Source organism: Carassius auratus, chromosome 34 (assembly GCF_003368295.1).
Source record: "Carassius auratus strain Wakin chromosome 34, ASM336829v1, whole genome shotgun sequence".
NCBI lineage: Eukaryota > Metazoa > Chordata > Actinopteri > Cypriniformes > Cyprinidae > Carassius > Carassius auratus.
Window position 1 is genome coordinate 22,312,904 of NC_039276.1, and position 18,743 is coordinate 22,331,646.

Here is an 18,743-nt window from a genome sequence, read left to right on the forward strand (position 1 = left end):
GTCCAATAATGGTGAATTTATTAACTATTTTTTATAATAAAAAAAGCATGAAAATTGTGCCAAAGCAATTACTTTCAAAATGAAAGTTGTAGTATAACCAGCAGGGGAGCAGTGATGTGTGAACTGAATCAGATGAATGTACAGTGTGTTACATTAAAGTTATTAACTATTATGTTCCATAACGGTGAAGTTATTAATTATTTTTCATAATACAAAATGTGCAACATCATTTAATTTCAAAATGATTGTTGAAGAATAACCAGCAGGAGACCAGTGATGTATGAACTGAATTTGGTGAAAGCAGTGTGTTATAGTAAAGTTATTAACTGTTTTTCATAATAAAAAAAAATCATATAAATGGTGCAAAAGCAACTATTTTCAATATAAGTGTTGTAGTATAACCAGTAGGAGAGCAGTGATGTGTGAACTGAATTTGGTGAAAGTACAGTGTGTTACAGTAACGTTATTGACGTTTTCATAATAAATTTTTTTTTTTAATTGTGCAAAAGCAACTATTTTTAAAACCAACATTGTAGTATAAGCAGCAGGAGAGCAGTGATGTGTGAACTGAATTTGGTGACACTACAGTGTGTTACTGTGAAGTTATTGAGTATTTTATTAGTAACCTTTTTCGCGTTTCGCACTTTGCAGACGGTCCCTTAGGACTTGTCTCTCAGACGCCAGCGCATTGAGATCAACGTATTTTGTACAGAGCGGAAGAAAGCTTGCTTCAGGCAAACTCGCTTGTAGCTCGTTTACTACATCACTACGAGTAAAAAGAGGCATAATTCGTGTACCAAAAACGTTTTGCTCGCGAGTTATTGATCCGGAAAAGTCGAATCTGTGAATCTTGCCAATTTTACCAAACTGGCTGACGAGACTCCCCGGAAAATGCACAACCTCACTAAGACTATTATAACTCGAAGATCGACATCGGAGTTTGTGACGGCTGCAAAATGTCCAAGTGTATCCAATATAGATTCAACTCGTAGCAAAATGAAGTCATCATCATCCGAAATGTTTGCTAGCTGGTTTAATTCTGCTGCTATACTGGCCATAACCGCCATTTGAGCTCCTCCACGAAACAGCGTAATTGAGCCACACCCACTCTTTAACATATAATTTGCATGCAGGTTGTCTTTGAAAATGAAAACGAAAACTTAAATAAAAGAGGAGTTAAAATGAAAAGTAAAATTTACATTTAAATTTGAATTGTGTCACCATTATTGCGTGAGTGTTAATAAAGAGCTTTGTAAAAACTGTATTTGTAGTTTATTTTTCACGTTTGGCTTTTCATTTTAATATTGGCAGTCTTGCCTCGAGACTGTATTGAAAATCAAATGTGAAATCACCAATTGCATTTTATATTTCAATTTGACAGGGATGTAACTGTGAAAATGAAATCATTTAATTTAATTCTCAATTTTGTCACATATTTTGCGTACAGTTTTCTGTAATGAAATCGTTAATCTGGTTTTAATTTTCATTTTAATCATTTAATTTATTTATTTAAATTTGGCAGAAAATGCCTTCCATACTGCAACACCCGTTGAGTGCCATTAAACAGCTTAAAAGATCAGAGACCATTTTTAATATTAATCCAACTGGATTCGTCTGAAAGAAGAAAGTCATATACACCTAAGATGCCTTGAGGGTGAGTAATTTATGGCCTAATTTTCATTTTTGGGTGAACTAACCCTAGATCTAAAATATGGTCATGTAGAATAATGCATTAATATGTGCTTTATAAGTACTAATAAACAGCCGATATGTTAGTAATATGCATGCTAATAAGCAACTAGTCAAAAGTGAGAAGGGGTCCATAAACTAAAGTGTTACCACAATAATACATTTATATTAGAGCTAAAGATACTGCCAGCCTAAAATAAACAGCTTGAATAAATAGCTTGTGGTGTAGCTAACAACTGTTTGACAAACTACAGTTGTAAAGTAGCTTCCCGAACACTAATTGGGGGAATTTACAGAGATTTTGGAGTCACCACAGACCTGCCTTAACTCAGCTGTGTAAAGACGACTTCATGACTGTTTTTCTTTTAGACAGTGCAAACGTATTGTTATTTGGGTGCTGTCTTGTCAGGGACCACAATGTCGCAAGAAAAGTAGGTTAACCTCAAGGAATGCTTCACATACAAACTCATTACTGCATACCATATAGACTGGCTTTCATCCTCAGGACGGCACATCTGCACGTGGATACATCGGAAAAAAACAATCACTTCCTCACAGACATCCGCATTACACACAGCTTCAGAATAATAGTTATCACCTGCAGACTGAGACACATAACTGTGCATTCACTGTGTAAAATATGAAAATCCCACACACAGAGAGCTTTCTAAGGTAAGACTGACACAGTCTGTCTCGCCTCACAAGGGCTGTTGAGCATCTATCAGAAAATGGCCTCGGTGGTTGCTTTGACACCTTTATTCCCATGTCCAACGGTAATGTCAAGCATAGAGATCCGCTCAACAATAAAAATAAACGCTCGGTATTGTAACCCTGTCCCCTCCGCCTCAAACGGCACATCCACTAATCAGAGCTCTTCTCCAGTAATGGGAAAGTCAATAGCTGCATACAATCAGTAAACAAATTCTCCTATTTTTAAAAAGAGCCTCCATCTCCATTTTAGTGCCGGCAATTTAAATTATTCTACCGTGTAACACCTTAATTGTGTAAGACAAAGACGATGTCGAGAGCACAAAAGAAACATGAGAGGAGCGTAATTTCTGTGCTGCCACGCAGAGATGACATGTGATAAGCATTGAGTGTGGACCGCTCCGCCGATGCCAAATGACAGTTTGTAGTTAGTCGCCATAATAAGGCTGAGACAAACAGTTTGTCTTTAAGCTGTTGTGAATGGCAGCCTCTTAATGAAGATAAAGAAATGCAGTTAGAAGCATATCACAGTAAGGCCGTGCTGAATTCTTGTCTTGGATTTCATTATTGGCAGTTAAACAACGCGGTTTGCCTTTCAAGGATATTGATCTTTTTTTCAGAGAGATGGTTTTAATCCACTGTTTCTTCTGGGAATGCTGTATTTATTATGCTGTTGTTAGTGACCAACTCTAGATCCTATTAAACTCAAATTGCAGTTTGGTGGCTTTTAGTCCATGTCTGCTCACTTACAGACCATTTGCATGCTAGTGCGCTCCTAAAAGCTGTAAACTTTTAAGATTTTTAGGAGCTTCTGTACTGGAAAGCTCCTGATACCAAGACAAATTCACTTGGCTATAAAGCTCTTTCTGATTCTGATCTTATTACAACCTGCCTCTGTCTGGCAAAAGCAATTAATTGTGTCAAGCCTGAACCTTCTTTCACCAGGAAATATTTAAACAGTTTGCTGGTCAAGTGACATCATCCAGTGGTCTTATTTTTTTTTTTTCTTAAAGGGATAGTTCACCCAAAAATGAAAATTTGATGTTTAACCCCAGGGCATCCAAGATGTACATGTAGGTGACTTTGCAGTCTGTCAATCACGGCTAAAACATACAATAAAGGTGGTTTTCAGACTTATATGTGCATTACCGCTAGGGCTGTCAAAATGGCTGAAAAACTAAATTCGAATTTGCAATTAAATATGATCAAAATTTGAATTATATTGAAATTTAAAATGCATAATTTCAGTTAGGGTGAATAAAAGCTTGTTGCTTCTCTTCCGAGGCACAAGAGGGCGCATTGGGGAAAATATTATTAATGCATGTTTATTCAAAGCATAAGAAAATATGACTGTGAAAAAAGTGCATAATATAAAAAATAATATTTATAAACCAATTATAATTAAGTAGCTTAAAGAACTGTAAACAAAACAGCATTGTGTGCATATCTCGAGATATGTTTTTTTTTTTTTTTTTAATTGAACACACCTTAATTTTACATGGCTTTGTAAACATGCGGCTCTGTTGTTTGAGACGCAAGTGCAACGGTGATAGAATATGTACCTCTCTAGAAAATTAGTGAAATATGCTTTCTGTGTGGCTTGGTTTCAGTTTTGACGTAAACAAGATCTTCTCCACATTCTCTATTTCCGCAATATTTTGATTGAACATCGCAGCAGCTCTACATCTAGTTGCTTCCACTGTATAGATTAACAAAAACATTATAATGCAATCACAATTTTATTGTCATCGCATCTCGTGCCATTGATAAAGGCCAAAGTATAATTTGACCATCTACATCCGTGCGCCGTCCGCATTATGTAATTTTTGTCATCAAGAAGGCTCGCGGACAGCCGCGCATCTGTCCACGTAGAGGTAAAGATTCAATGTATCGTCACGAGCCGCAGGGATTAATTTGTCTTTTTATTATTATTGTATGTTCTAGCCGTGATTCCCATTCGCATCGATTATAAGACTGACAGACTGCAATGGTTTGTGTTAAAAATCTCTGTTTGTATTCAGCTGAAGAAACAAAGTCACCTACATCTTGGATGCCCCGGGGCTAAGCAGATAAACATCACATTTTCATTTTTGGATGAACTATCCCTTTAACTTTAAATTATGTTTTTTAAATTATTACTTTGTTAATACCAGCAGTCAGCCTGGATCTGGTTTTGAGTTGGATGAATGACAGAAAACAAAAACATACCTACACCTTTCAAACGTTTGGCGTCAGTAAGATTTTATTGATTGACTGAATGAAAGAAATGAATACTTTTATTCATCAAGGACACACTGAATTCATCAAAAGAGACAGTAAAGACGCTTACATCGTTACCATCATTTCCATTTATCAAATAAATGCTTTTGTTTTCTATAAATGGTTTCCAGACAAAAATTAAGCAACACAACTGTTTTCAGCATTGCTAATAATAATCAGCATATTAGAATGATTTCTGAAGGACCATGTGACACTTAAAACTGGAGTAATGATGCTGAAAATACAGGAATAAAATACACTTTACAGTACAACATATTCAAATAGAGAGCAGTTATTTTAAAACGAAATAATATTTCACAATATTGCTATTTGTATTGTATTTCTGCATAAAAGTCTTGCATTAAAAGACTTGATTAGGTTTTTATGGTATGGTATATGGTATTTAAACTTTTACCAGCCCCAAACTTTTGAACAGTGGTGTGTGACAGTAGCTTACTACTTCATGAGTAGCTGCAGACAGTTAAAATGTAACTTATTATTAATTAAATTAATATTACTTATTGTGCAAACATCGTTCTGACCAAAACTACACAATCTGAACCTTGTGATTTCTTCTTAAGCAACATACGGACATCTGGGTGCACTTTTGTGGATATATTTCTGAGGACTCCTGCACACTGCAGTGATGAGTAACCTGCACGACGAGGCAGCTATAAAACTACGGGGAGTCATTGCATTGCTCATGGCTGCTGAGGTAAACGTGTGTGAGAAGGAACAGGTGCGGTCCCATTCTGACCGGGACAGACAGACGCTCTCATTCATGACTCAACGCAGAACATAAAACTATTGCGTGACAGGGAGACTTTACATACCACACACACCTCCATGACAGAAAAACATACATTATATACATCCTACCATCAGAGAAAACCAGAGACAAGAATGCAGAGCTGAACTTCAGTTTGGAGCCTATTGAAAAAAAAAAAAAAAAACTTACTGTGAAGTTAAACAATTATGAGTGCCATTGCATTAAATACAAAATATCAAACCAAGCAGCATTTATTTTGAATACATTGTGTACTTAAAAGCACGCATATCATGCAAACAATCAATGCAAAAATTGTATATAGGTTTAATCAAATGAATTAATTCTTTAAAATGGTTTTGAATTATAAAATAGGTTTTCTGTTAAAGTGACATTTTCTAGTTAATGTTAGTGAAATAAAATGTAAGTGAAATATTTTAGTGGAAACATAACTCATTAACAATTAGTTAATGAGGTGAATTGCTAAATGCATTTTGGAGCCACTGTAAATATAATAAAATAAACATCAAAGTGGGTGCTGGTACATAAAATGAAGTTAGCAATGGCAGCAAATGACTGTTTGAATAATCATTTTAAAAGCATTAACAGAAGTCCAAAAAGAATGCGGCCTGATAAATGTATTTCTTTATTCATTTCTTTCATTCTTGCCTCTTCATTGACTGTGTCTGGGGCAGAAAGAAAGCTTTCAACCAATCCAGACAGACAGATGCACAGTGTGAGACAGACAAACCCCATACCTGGCAGCTGTGTGTGTGAGTTGTGAGGAGGGCAAAAGGCAGCGTTGGTGGTGCCTGGATTCACTGTTTTTATCTGGCTCAGTGATGCGGAAGAGGAAGCCTTGAGATGCGGCGCGCTGTTGTGTCGAGCTGACTTCCTGAAAACAGAGACAGCGCACACACTGACAGGACGGTCACCAGAACCATATAGACACTAAAGAACACGGTCACGTCGTCTCATTTCCAAAAGACAAAGGAAAATAACATCTATTGGCTGATCTGAATTCAAACTGACGCTCTGCTATTATTCCAGCACAAGGCCTGATAACAAGGCCTTTAATCCCATAATAGATCTGTTGGATTTGGGATTCAGGGGTAAATAGTTTGTGTGGGTGGAGTGAGACCACGGCCTCATGTTGAGCAGGATGAGCGATTTCTGCAGCATCTGAAGAGTCCTTCACTCGGGGAAGGGTGTCTCCTCCTCACCTGCTGCTGGGAATGAGAAACACTGCTTGGTCGAGACGCAGAAACCAATAGAGCTGAAATTGCTTTAGATTGATGACATAGGGCTCGAGGTCTTTCTCTGTCCAGAATAACGCATTCCAATCTGACAGCAGAATATAATTCAAGGGCACTTTAAGAGTGACCTCTAAAGTAGTGAAGGAACCTCTCTGTAAACAGCTGAATGAAACACTGCAAGGGCCGTCTAATCTGCTTGGACTTGCTAAAGATGAAGGCCAAGAATTATATGTGATAGCCATGATATCATAACACACAGTGTATCAGTTTACAGAAATGATGCATAGATATCAACAGCATCACTGAAGACTGGAGGAATCATACTGAAAATTCAGCTTTGCCTCTCAGAATTACATTTTTAAATATATTACAATAGAAACTGTAAACTGCAATAATATCTTAACATTACTATTCTGTACTGTATTTTGAATCAAATAAATGCAGCCATGGTGAGCATAAAAGAAGATTTATTAAAAAAACGACTTAGTATTGTGTTTGAATGGTTCATTGATGGTATCAGATATAAAGTTTCTGAAACAGTACTTGAAAAGGACCTCAAAGAAAAAATAAAGGCAGAATTGCTATATTTTTTTGCAAGGTACACATGCACTGCACTGTGATGTAGCAACAGCCTCCTCATACACCATCATATATAAATCGTACTGAAACTACAATACCATATAGTATCTTGCTCTTTTTTTATGGCTGTAAGTGCTATGCAGGCTGTTTATAATTCGAATTGAACCCGCTTCTTTCTTTCTTTCTCTCTCTTTGTGACAGGTTCATAGCAAACCGCTGGCGTCTCACGAGATCTCAGCATCTGGACAGAGCCGTCAGTCACTCGGTCACTACAGAGAGGAGCAGTGGTGGACCGCAGCACTTCTTCTCCACACAACCCATCCCTCTGCGCCACAAATTACAGACGACAGCCTCGTCGAGCAGTGTTTGAGCCGTGAATCACTAAGCACCTGTTGGCGCGTGTGTTTATCTGAGCTGGATCCTCCGCGCGCCACAGACACGACAGAGTCCTGACACAACGAGTCTCGTGATCGCGACTGCGTCTCGGGAACGCGACCTAACGTGCTAAATGCATTACTTTTTTCCTTAGATACTTTCCCTCTGGTTTTGATTTGGAAAAATACCTTTTAAAACAATTTAAATCCATTTTATTTTTTAATTATTATTATTATTATTCAAAAAATAAATAAAACTATACATCTAGTAGTAGTAATAATAATAATAATAATAATAACATTAAATATAATTATAATCTTAAACTTAAAATCGAACTAAAATAAATAAAATACCATGGAAAAAAAGTCAGATATTATCACTTAGTCCATATCCCAAGAAGATATTAACATTAACAAACATCTATTTAGAATTTTTTTTTTTTTTTTTTTAATCCCATGGCATGCAAATGCCCGAGAAGCAGTCGTGCACTAATGTGCGCAGTGTCACTGTTGCTCTCGTGTGCCACGAGCATCAGACAGGCCACATTCACCGGCCACTAATGAACAAACACGACATGATTCGCCGTGACCCGCGCGCTGCTCGTCAGACTCAGAGCGATCCACCACAGGAGCTGTGTCTGAGAGCAAATTACGAAATCATAATGTGCATGCATGAGATCACCATGTTTGGATACTGAAATGGTCACAGAAGGCTGTGATCTGGTCCTCCTGCTTTTAAGATTAAATAATGCTGTACGATGCAGAAAGAGAGAGAAAGAGAAAGAGAGAGAGAGAGATGAGCTCTTCCTGATAACTCCGGGCCCATAAAATGCACCTGAAACTAGACTTCATCTGAAACTACACCTTATAAACAATGATAACATTTTATTGGTTTACCTCCGTAGTGTCAACAACTATATTAAGTAGAATCTGTATTCTTTGGTTTGCAGGTATACTTGGAGCTGAATGAGACGACGGGCACTCGTTACCGGTGACCCGTGCGCTTCCACATCTGCCTAAAAACATTGGAAACATATCCAACAGAGATGTGTCATGTGAATAAATTAGCTGATTTATTATATGCGTGAATCTGCAAATCTTCTGCTTTCTTAAATCTGAACAACTGACATAATTGAGGGAAACTGTTCTGCTTGGAAGCACAAAGGCGTTTCTCTTCACGGCGCTTTGTTTTGCGTCACCCGCGTAAAGACATTCACAAAACCCCCTTCATACTGGATTATTAAAAAAATAACACAGTTGTTTACTGCACAGATGAAGTCGTTTTCCTCAGTGTTAGAGACTCGCATCACGGTGAGCTCACTGAGCATGCTTGAACCTGTCAGCGGACATAACAAGCGTTTGTTTTATTGTCAAAATCATGAAGTGCACAAACACAGGACATTTTTTGTGTTGGCCACGGGACAGTTTTTTTTTTTTTTTTTTTTTTTTCCAGATAGAAACATTTAATCAAACCAACCCACGAGGTGCCTCGAGAAGTGACACAATTTGCAAAAAAAGCAACTGAGATGTGAGTTAATATTTGTTTTGACTCTCTCTGAATTGTTAGAGGGAGGAAACCAGGCTGTTTGGGGTGATCAAGTGAAGGACCTGTAGTAGAGAGGGATTTAAAATGAGCCAGATTAGTTAATTATCCACAAATGCGCTTTTCCTCTTAAGGGTGGGGACAAATTAATCCCAGCGGCAACTGAGAAAGAGTCTCCTCTGAAAAGCCCTCTCTCCCTGCTTCTGTGCATACAGGGCTTCTGGAGCGGCCCAGACCCTTTTAATGAATAGGTCCGGATTAATCATTCATCTTGTGCTGTTTAACGCTGTGATGGATGTATATCGTCACTCAGGCTCGAGACAATAGATGCACAGCGTTTTGTTCTTACCAAATAAATCACCCGCATTGTTTAAGGTACACTGATCAATCTAATGACTTGTTATAAGCTCCTAATTACCACAGAAAAGTGCTCGCAAGCCACCAGCCGGACTGTGCTTTTTAATACAAATCTGAGTTTTAATTTAAATATGCAGAGCGTAAAGTCCGGTTACATTTTGGTGATCAGAATTAAATAAATAGAAATAAAAAATATAATTATGACAGCACGGCGTTAGCATAACTTGCTTATTTGTAAACAAATTAATATATGTATTTTATTTTCCTAAAAAAAATTACAAAACATTTTCTATTATTACTATTATTTTAAATATGCCGTTTAATGTTTATTTCCTTTCTAGCTTCTAATATAGCGTAAACATTTACATTTAGCCTATTTGACACATAAATGCTGACGGAAGTAATCAATCCACAATTAAAAGAAACCACTCAAAGTGAATTTTTAATTTCTATATTAATCGCGAGCAGTTTGTTTATTCACCTGTTTTCAGCCTCTCATATTGGACACATTTCGCCTGAATTTGCAAGAAAAGCACATCAGATGCCCCAGTTTTATTTCATTTGCAGCAGTGTGAATAGACAAGCAGTACATGCGCATACACACATATCTAAATATGTAACCTAAACCTCTCTGAGCCTCAAGCCAATTTGTTTACGCTGAACAGACGTTTAATAGTGTTAATTGTTCCTCCGTCAATTTGCAGTGATTGCGGAAATCAAGCGATTTTCGAGCCTCCAGCACTTGGATTTGAATAAATTGTTTTATATTCCCCATCTCTCTCCATAGGAGGGAATTTAAAGCGCAGCGCTTCGGAGTAAATTACATCCAGCCTGACTGGCAGCGTTCAGCCGCTATAATGGAGCATTATTTGGTCATTTTGAATACAGTAATGCACAGCGTTTCGGCGGTGCCATTCTCAGGAAAATTGCTTTAACTTTTAAAAAGAGGCGATTCATTCAAAAGCAAGCCATTGTTACATTATGTCATTACCCTTAAATGTTTTAACAAGCAGCGCAGGACAGTGCTATAATGCATTGATCTATAAAAAAATAAGTACTGAGAAAAAAGAAAAAGTATTAGCGTGATTATTAATTATTTCATCTGTTATTTATCCAAATGATTGGAATTTGTTTTAATTAATTTATTTATTTTATATATCACTTAGCTCTTAACCTTTGCATTAAGCATTTATAAATAAATTGTAAAATTATGTCTAAAATGTTTTTAACGATTTTTTTTATTTTGTTTTCTTTAATTATTTTGAGTCACGTGTTCGCGTGTTGTTCTGAAAGCATTTAAAGGAAGCGCGAGAAAGAGAGCGCGCGCGCGCATTAACACCCTAAACCCTAACCTGCGCCCCCCACATCCCTCCCTCTTTTTCTCTCTCACACACGAAACACTCTCAACAAAAGTCTAACACACCTGTTGTGGGATCAGTGGTGCCCCTCTGGTCCTCTTCATCCAAGACTGCGTTTCACTGTCCGGTTCTAATTTGAAAGTTCGACATATTTTTAATATTTGGAATGTCCAATAAGTTCAAAGTATGACTAAAACATTCCTATTTTTTTAACAATACAATTAATAAATAAATGAAAAGTAAAGAAACTGACATTGCATGATACTTATGACTTTATATCCACTCTAAACAGCTGCTCAATGTCACTTTATAAAGCTAACGAGCCTAAACAGAAATACCGTTATGGTTTTAATCCCTGCATCAAATCACAATGTAACTACCTACAAAATAACCACATCACTAAAATAAAAGGCAATCATAGCTGCAATTGGGTACGCGTGCGAACCTTTAATTTTTAGCAGATCCGTTTGCACATCGACACACAAAACAGATATGGATATCATGCATAAAATCAAGATGAGAAGCTTACCATAGGAGGATTAAATACCAATATGAGCTGAGCACTATATAGTCTGTGCAGATTCTGCGCCACATATATATAAAAACGATGAAAAATAGCTGATGGCTTATTGCTTGACAGTGGGATCAGTACCCCAGTCATTGATTGACGTGCAGCTTTAGTATTTCTGTCATGGTGGCGTCGCTCATTGGTCGGACGCGTCTCGTCGCGCGCTCAGATTGGCTGAGTACTGCAGCCAGCTGTACTTCAAAGCACGCGCTCACTATACAACTCGAGTAGAGAGAGTAAAGCTTCAGCGCACTGTGCCTCAGTCACACTGGAACACTGAGTCATTGTTCTCTTCAACTAGCTGTCTAGGAAGGGCCCTGGATATGGCTACGTCTATACTTGGGGTAAGCAAGCGCTTCTTTATTTTAATCCGATGCATTTTTCCTTCTGTTAATTTTACCAATGGCATTGACGTTTCCATGTCGCTTGCTTGCGTGCATTCAAACTTTTCACTGGCTTTTATTTACATTCTTAAAAATAATGATGCCACAAGAAAACCTTTTTTAACTTTCACAGAGACATTTTAATTGTCTGTTTTTTAAGAAAACCATATTTTACCAGGAACCTACTGGTGTTTTAAAGTGCGCTAAAACCAGCAGGTTAATCTGATGAAGCTCTGTGGCGAAACAATTCTTTCTGGGAAATAATCCTAATATAATAAAACACTGAATGTATAATAGTGTATTGTTTATTCATTAGTTATATAAAAAGACATTACTACCATAATATAAACGTGAAATTCTTTAAAGACTTTTTAAGACATGACTAGCCTATTTTGAAAACTACAGAAAGAAAGAAAAATCACAAGGGAAGAAACTGTTTTTTTCGCGCTTGAGTTAGTGTTTTGGTTTTATTGGTTGGTCTATGGTTGGTTTAGACTTGTTGAACTGTTGAACAACACCGCAACTAGTAAACAGTCTATTAAACAGCATCAACTTCTCATCCAAACAGGAAGAGCCGCGGTTTGGAACTACCCCTTTAGCGATGCTGGCTGCAACTTGCAACAAAATTGGCAACACCAGTCCTCTCACGACTCTTCCCGATTCCAGCGCGTTTTCCAAAGGCGGATTTCATCCCTGGAAAAGATCCTCGTCGAGCTGCAACCTGGGCTCCAGCCTGCCCGGATTCACCGTCGCCACGAACCGAAGCACCTCGGGACTATCGAGCAGCACCGGCTCGGGAAACAGCGCGTTCTGCTTGGCCTCGACCTCGCCGACCTCCTCCGCGTTCTCCGCCGAGTACAGCAGCTTGTTCTCCAACACGGCGAGCGTTTCCTCGCAGGAGTCAGGACAGTCCGCATTCATCTCCAAAGTTCACTCGTCGGCAGAGACTTTATATCCGCGGGTCGGCATGGCGCACCCTTACGAATCGTGGTACAAGTCCGGCTTTCACTCCACCATCTCTGGCGAGGTGGCCAACGGCGCGTCCACGTGGTGGGACGTGCACACGAACCCGGGCTCGTGGCTCGAGGTGCAAAACCCGGCAGGCACTTTGCAAAGCTCGCTGCACTCTGGAACCCCCCAAGCCATCCACTCGCAGCTAAGCGGCTACAATCCAGACTTCTCCAGCCTTACGCACTCCGCGTTCAGCTCCACCGGCATCAGCCCCACTGCGTCCCACCTCCTCTCCACCAGCCAGCACCTGTTGACGCAGGAGGGCTTCAAAACTGTGATCCCCACTTACACGGACGCGTCGGCCACTAACGCTATGATCTCCGGCGCCAGCTCGGGCATAGGGACCTCGTCCAGGTCCTCCAGGAGATACTCCGGACGCGCCACATGCGACTGCCCGAACTGCCAAGAGGCGGAGCGGCTCGGGCCTGCGGGGGCCAGCCTGCGGAGGAAAGGACTCCATAGCTGTCACATCCCGGGCTGCGGTAAAGTCTACGGGAAAACGTCTCACCTCAAAGCGCACCTGAGGTGGCACACTGGCGAGAGGCCCTTTGTGTGCAACTGGCTTTTTTGCGGCAAACGGTTCACCAGGTCAGACGAGCTCCAGAGGCACCTGCGCACTCACACCGGGGAGAAACGGTTTGCTTGTCCGGTGTGCAACAAGCGCTTCATGAGGAGCGACCACCTGAGCAAACACATTAAAACACACACCGCTGGAGGCGGGGGCAAAAAGGGCAGCGACAGTGACACCGACACCAGCAACCTGGAGACGCCCAGGTCCGAGTCTCCCGAACTGATTTTAGAGGGTGTGAACCCACGGGTCACGGTCAAAGATCAGTCTCCGCACCACGAGTCCTGAGCTTGACCTCAAAGACATTTTCCTCGTTTAGGTGACTCGAGAATAGGAAACGGGTCTGGAGTATGCGACAAACTCTGACATTGCATTGGAAAGAGCAAATTCAGTGCCACACTGTCTGTTTCTGCTGCGCACAGACGAACGCCTCAGCTTGCAGGACGATGAAGTCTGGTCCAGGCTCAGTGTTTTTAACAGTGGACATTTGGTGCGGAGCCGGTGCGCTAAAGAGGGAACTAAATAACCACGGCCGCCGGCTGAGCTAATTGTGTACATATATCCACAAAAATAACATGTTATTTTTCCCTGTAAATGTTACTTATGATTGTTTTGTGGTGGATCCTGAAATTCAGGGAATTTTCTTTCCTTTCGACGCACTTTGTGGATGTCAGTATGTATGTTACACAGCTATTTAAAATTCATTTAACCTTTCCTTTACCTGGCTAAAAAAATATATAAATGTTTAATTGTATAAAGTCACGCTTATAAGGCTTTCATTTTGTAATTAAAGGGATTTAAAATCGAAAGCTTGGGTTGTCTGGTGCAAATGTTTTCCACCAAATTATCTTTGGCTTTGGCCAGTCTCGACTGTAATCGTTTAAAGCCCGCGCGTAATTATTACGCATAGCCTATTTATTTACAGTGTAGAAAAATGAAAATAGAGTCTGAATTAACATCGACAATGTTGCGCCGATTTAGACTCGTTTTCCCCAGCGGGGAAATAAATCAATAGTTAATGCCCCGAGAAGGCATTTTTGTCCAAGTGAAAATCTTGTTAAATAGTGTTAATTATGACTTGGAGCACATCGCAGCCCCATGTGTCTTGTATTGGCGATTAGGGATTCGTGTCTTATCAAATATCTAATTACTCTCCGAGACATCATTTGTTCAGCAGCTCTTTATCGCACATTTTCCGAGGGGATTCAGTGACAAAGGGCCTCTGAATATTTATTTGAATTGCTCAAATTAACTGCTTAAATTTGCATGTCAAACGGAAAATGTCCATCCAGGAGAGTGCTGAAGGCATAAAGCATCGTTTAGCGTTTAGAAAACGCTACACTTGATTTGGTGGTATGGGAACAGTTTTTCCCCCTCTCTTCCTTTCTTGCCTTTTCTGGATGCCACTTTTGAAAGGGGAGATGGGGAGAGGCCTTATGCTAATGTTGAATTTAAAACGCTCTCGCAGTCAAATGGTCCCTGGCTGTTATTTGAATATCAGTGGCCCTGTACTGAAAAGGTTCAAGGATGCTCTCTGACTTCTTTGTGTTTATCCAGTGCAGCGTCCGATCCCACAGAAACCCCGGCGGAATAATTAGAGCTCGAGCCCTGCCTGGGAACTGCTCCCTCCACACGCTTTCTGTGCTACAAGGTAAATTGACCAGAAGGCAATAGACTAAAATTATTTTCATTTCCTTTTGTTTGCTGGTGGCCGGTGCCGAACAGCCAGAAGCCTATTCAGAAAAAAAAAAATGCACAAATAGAAAACAGTCCATTATCATTTAATGACCTCGTGAAAAACTGATAACATTTTGCGAAAAAACGAATAAAAACATATTTAAGGTTAATAAATCTTTCAATTGCGAAATGAAGCGGTCAAATAGGACTATCCAAGGTTTTAAATAGCTAGTATAATAAAATGCAATTTCCTTTTTACACCAATTTAGACCGTGTTTTCTCCAAATAGCAGGTGCACAGAATACAGTTCTCGGTCTTTTAAAAGTTAATGTGGGATGCAACGATTTTATGGCAGACAGTTCAAAATTTGTGTTACGGAAATGAGCGCTATTTGGGCGTGAAGGCATTCACGAGCACGCTTTACAATTATATGGTTCTATTAAGATTTACAAACGGGAGCTTTACATGGACAAGATCTAAGTGTCTTTCAGGCTTCTGGAGGGGAGTGATGCGCCTGGGGCGGCGGACAGTGGCGCTGTCACTCACGGTCTTTTGTGCGTGTTTCTCTGGAATGTCCTCTGACTGAGCGCGAGGCAGAAGGCAGCTTTGTTTGCGCGCGGCAATAAAAGAGAGATCAAAGAGCAGCGCCGCTCCGGCCGCGGCGCGGGAAACTCAGGCGTGACTGTGGAGTGAGTTTCCCGCGCTCTTTCATTTCCACTTTAGTCAGAACATGTCCATCAAGCGCTGCTCATGTTTACAAATTAAATGCTTATTATTAATAATAATAAATCAACTGATTCGAATGGCAGCTGATAATGTTTTCAGTGGGTTTTTAATGTTTCCAGTGACATGCAAAATGCAGTCAGTGTTTATGTTCCTATAATATCGGAAATAATTTGAATTGCAATTAAATCGTTTTTCATAATACTTCAGCGCCATCGTGTTGGATTTATTTGAATATTGATAAATATTATATAGTTTATTATATAGTATAGATTGTTATTGTGGTTTTGTGCTCGTATTTCAGAAAAAAATCGCATTGATCCTAAATGTGTAGCCTATAAACCATGCGCACTGAATGCAACATTGTGTTTTCACGTGCACTTTCGAATTGTTGAAGGCCGTCACTTTTAACACGAGAAGTCAAATCAGTGGATTTTATTAAGTTATGTTTTATATGTCAGATCAGTTTCGCTCGCTGCATGCTGGAAACTCATTCATTTTGCAGCTGAACACAATAATAACGAGAAATCAAGAGAAATGTCCCCTTGAATAAAAAAAAAAAAATCAATACACAATACTAGCAAACTACCAAATAATTGGCAAAACAAAACTCCAAAATGAATGCAAAACTACTAATTTCGTTTAAATAAATTTAACAACTCAGTCTTCTTTTGAGATGATGATGAAGAGTTGAGGAGTAGACGTCAAGATTTGTGCCACATTCACAATACCTGTATTTTACACATTGTTTTAATTAACAAGCTGCATAAACAGATTTAAGGTAAGAAAGGAGCTGAAAAAAAGCATGAACTTACATGACCAGAGTGCAAAATAAATCATTCAAGTTATTATGAATGACATATTGTAACAAATGTTACATTTGGGACGGGCTAAATGCTTAAAGAACAGAGAACATGTGTTGAACTAGAACAACTGAAGGAATGAGGGAGAGATCTCTATAACAGGTCGAGTTTTCACATTCTCAGAGCGCCCTCTTCTGGAGAGATCCCAGAGCTGCCTGTACATGGGGAAGCCACCCGAACAAATCATTTACACATTCTTCTCATCATCAACCCTCATGTCGGTCCAAACCCCTCACGACTTCAGGAAAAGACATTTGTAAATAAATACAGTTAAGCAGCTAGGTTCTCCTGTACAACAGCAGTGGAGACCTCTATGAATTTACATGGATAATGAACTGATTTTGGTTTGTTTGTCACAAAGAAGTAATTGTGTGACTCCAGAAAACGTTGAATATAAGACAAGAACCACAAAGACTCATTTTATGGTGCTAGTTTGTCATTTTGGAGCTTAAATAAAACCTCACAGTGGTTAGGGTCTGGAACTACACACGGGTGAATCAATTCTGTAAGAAGTTTCATTTGAATTATTCCTTTAATCTGAGATAAGACTGTGAAGAAATGATGGCATCCACTTCCAGCTATGTCTTCCTCCTCTCCTCATCTCTTGCCCTTGTCTCGTTCTCCACCCCCTGTCTCCTCTCTCTCTCTCATCTCTGGGTCGCTGAGGGCTCCTGCTCGTGTCTATCTCTGCCCCTCTCTCTGCTGTGCTTGTTGTCCGGTGACCTCTGAACTCTGTGCTCACTGTGTTGTGAATGTGTGTGTTTGGAGTCTTTCTCCCGGTCTCTCTCAGAGCTGCTGTCACCGGACGAGTCCCTCCTTCTCTTGCTCTTCTTTCTTTCAGGAGTGTTTCTCATCCCCAGAGCTGCTGTCTGACGAGCTGCTGGATGAACTCTCACTCTTAGCTGGTTTCTTTTTCTGCTTCTTCTTTTTTCTCCTTTTAACTCTTCTTCTTCTTCCCCTTTTTCTTTTCAAGACGGTCAAGTTTTCTAAAAGAAGAAGAGGATGACTTTTATCAGACAGCAGATTAATTGGTCACAGTTACAGTATATTGTGGACATTTTCCATTTAGGTTTTTTTTTTTTCTTCTGTGTGCATTTTACATTTTATAATAATGGTGTGTTTATGTACACTGGTGTTTAAATTCTATTCTGTATAACTGCTGTTCTTTTCATCAAAGAATCCTGAAATAAATGCATCACGGTTTCCACAAAAACACGTCTGTTTTCAACATTGATAATGATCAGAAATGTTTCAGCAAATCAGAATAATTAGAGTGATTTCTGAAGGAACATGTGACACTGAAGACTGGAGGAATGATGCTGAAAATACAGCTTTGATCACAGAAATAATTTACATTTTAAAATAAATTAAAAGAGAAAATAGTTAGCCCAAATTATAATAAATAAAATGTATACGATTTCACAATATTTACTGTATTTTTGACCAAATAAATACAGCCTTGGTGAGCATAAGAGACATCTTTTAAAAACATTTTTTTAAACTCTTTCTGACCCCTAAACATGTAAACAGTGGTATATAGTGTCTAATGCTAATGCTACTATTTATGCTAAACAGCTACTTGCTAGTAGTTTATAAAGACTATAAATCTAGTTTATAAAGACTTTTTAAAATTACATGTATTTTACTTTTCACTCTCAAAAACAAATAATAATAATAATAAAAAAAATAAAAAACTATATATATATATATATATATAAATTTTTTTTTTTCACTTCATTTTATTGGTAACACTGCATTTTTTAGGTCCAATTCTCACTATAAACTAGTTGCTTATTAGCATTTATTAGTACTTATTAATGCCTTATTTAAGATTCCTTATTCCTACCCCACACCTAAACTTTACAACTTCCTTTTCTAACTATTAATACGCAACAAATTAGGAGTTTATTAAGGCAAAAGCCATAGATTAAAGTTAGTTTATAGTGGGAATCAATCTTCAAACAAAAAAGTGACCATAATACCAATTTGTATTAATAGTAATTCGGCAATCAATTTGATTATTATAAAGTCAGTTAGTTGTGTGTGTTATAAATAATCACA

General features: G+C 38.8%; 1 protein-coding gene and 1 long non-coding RNA gene across 3 annotated transcripts in view; one reads left to right on the plus strand and one right to left on the minus strand.

Moving 5' to 3' along the window:
• LOC113053540 (uncharacterized) overlaps nucleotides 1-11,560 on the minus strand; it is a 59,590-nt gene extending 48,030 nt beyond the window's left edge. Inside the window, exons 1-4 of one of the 2 annotated variants that reach the window (XR_003277242.1) lie at nucleotides 11,419-11,560; nucleotides 10,955-11,019; nucleotides 6,181-6,317; nucleotides 5,536-5,586 (exon numbers count right to left, since the gene is read on the minus strand). This is a non-coding gene — a long non-coding RNA (uncharacterized LOC113053540). The remainder of the gene's footprint in view (nucleotides 1-5,535; nucleotides 5,587-6,180; nucleotides 6,318-10,954; nucleotides 11,020-11,418) is intronic. The other variant, XR_003277243.1, reaches the window with a different exon arrangement.
• A 118-nt stretch (nucleotides 11,561-11,678) lies between these two features.
• Nucleotides 11,679-14,221, plus strand: sp9 (sp9 transcription factor). The gene is made up of 2 exons (XM_026218659.1): nucleotides 11,679-11,801; nucleotides 12,409-14,221. Exons 1-2 carry the CDS (start codon nucleotides 11,781-11,783, stop codon nucleotides 13,705-13,707), a joined length of 1,320 nt encoding a protein of 439 aa, XP_026074444.1. The 5' UTR covers nucleotides 11,679-11,780; the 3' UTR covers nucleotides 13,708-14,221.
• The last annotated feature ends 4,522 nt before the right edge of the window (nucleotides 14,222-18,743 follow it).

Bases quoted from the DNA above. Each gene is read 5' to 3' on its own strand.
- sp9 (XM_026218659.1), top strand. From the start codon at position 11,781: ATGGCTACGTCTATACTTGGG. The intron at 11,802-12,408 runs GTAAGCAAGCGC...TCATCCAAACAG, and splicing joins TGGCTACGTCTATACTTGGG to GAAGAGCCGCGGTTTGGAAC.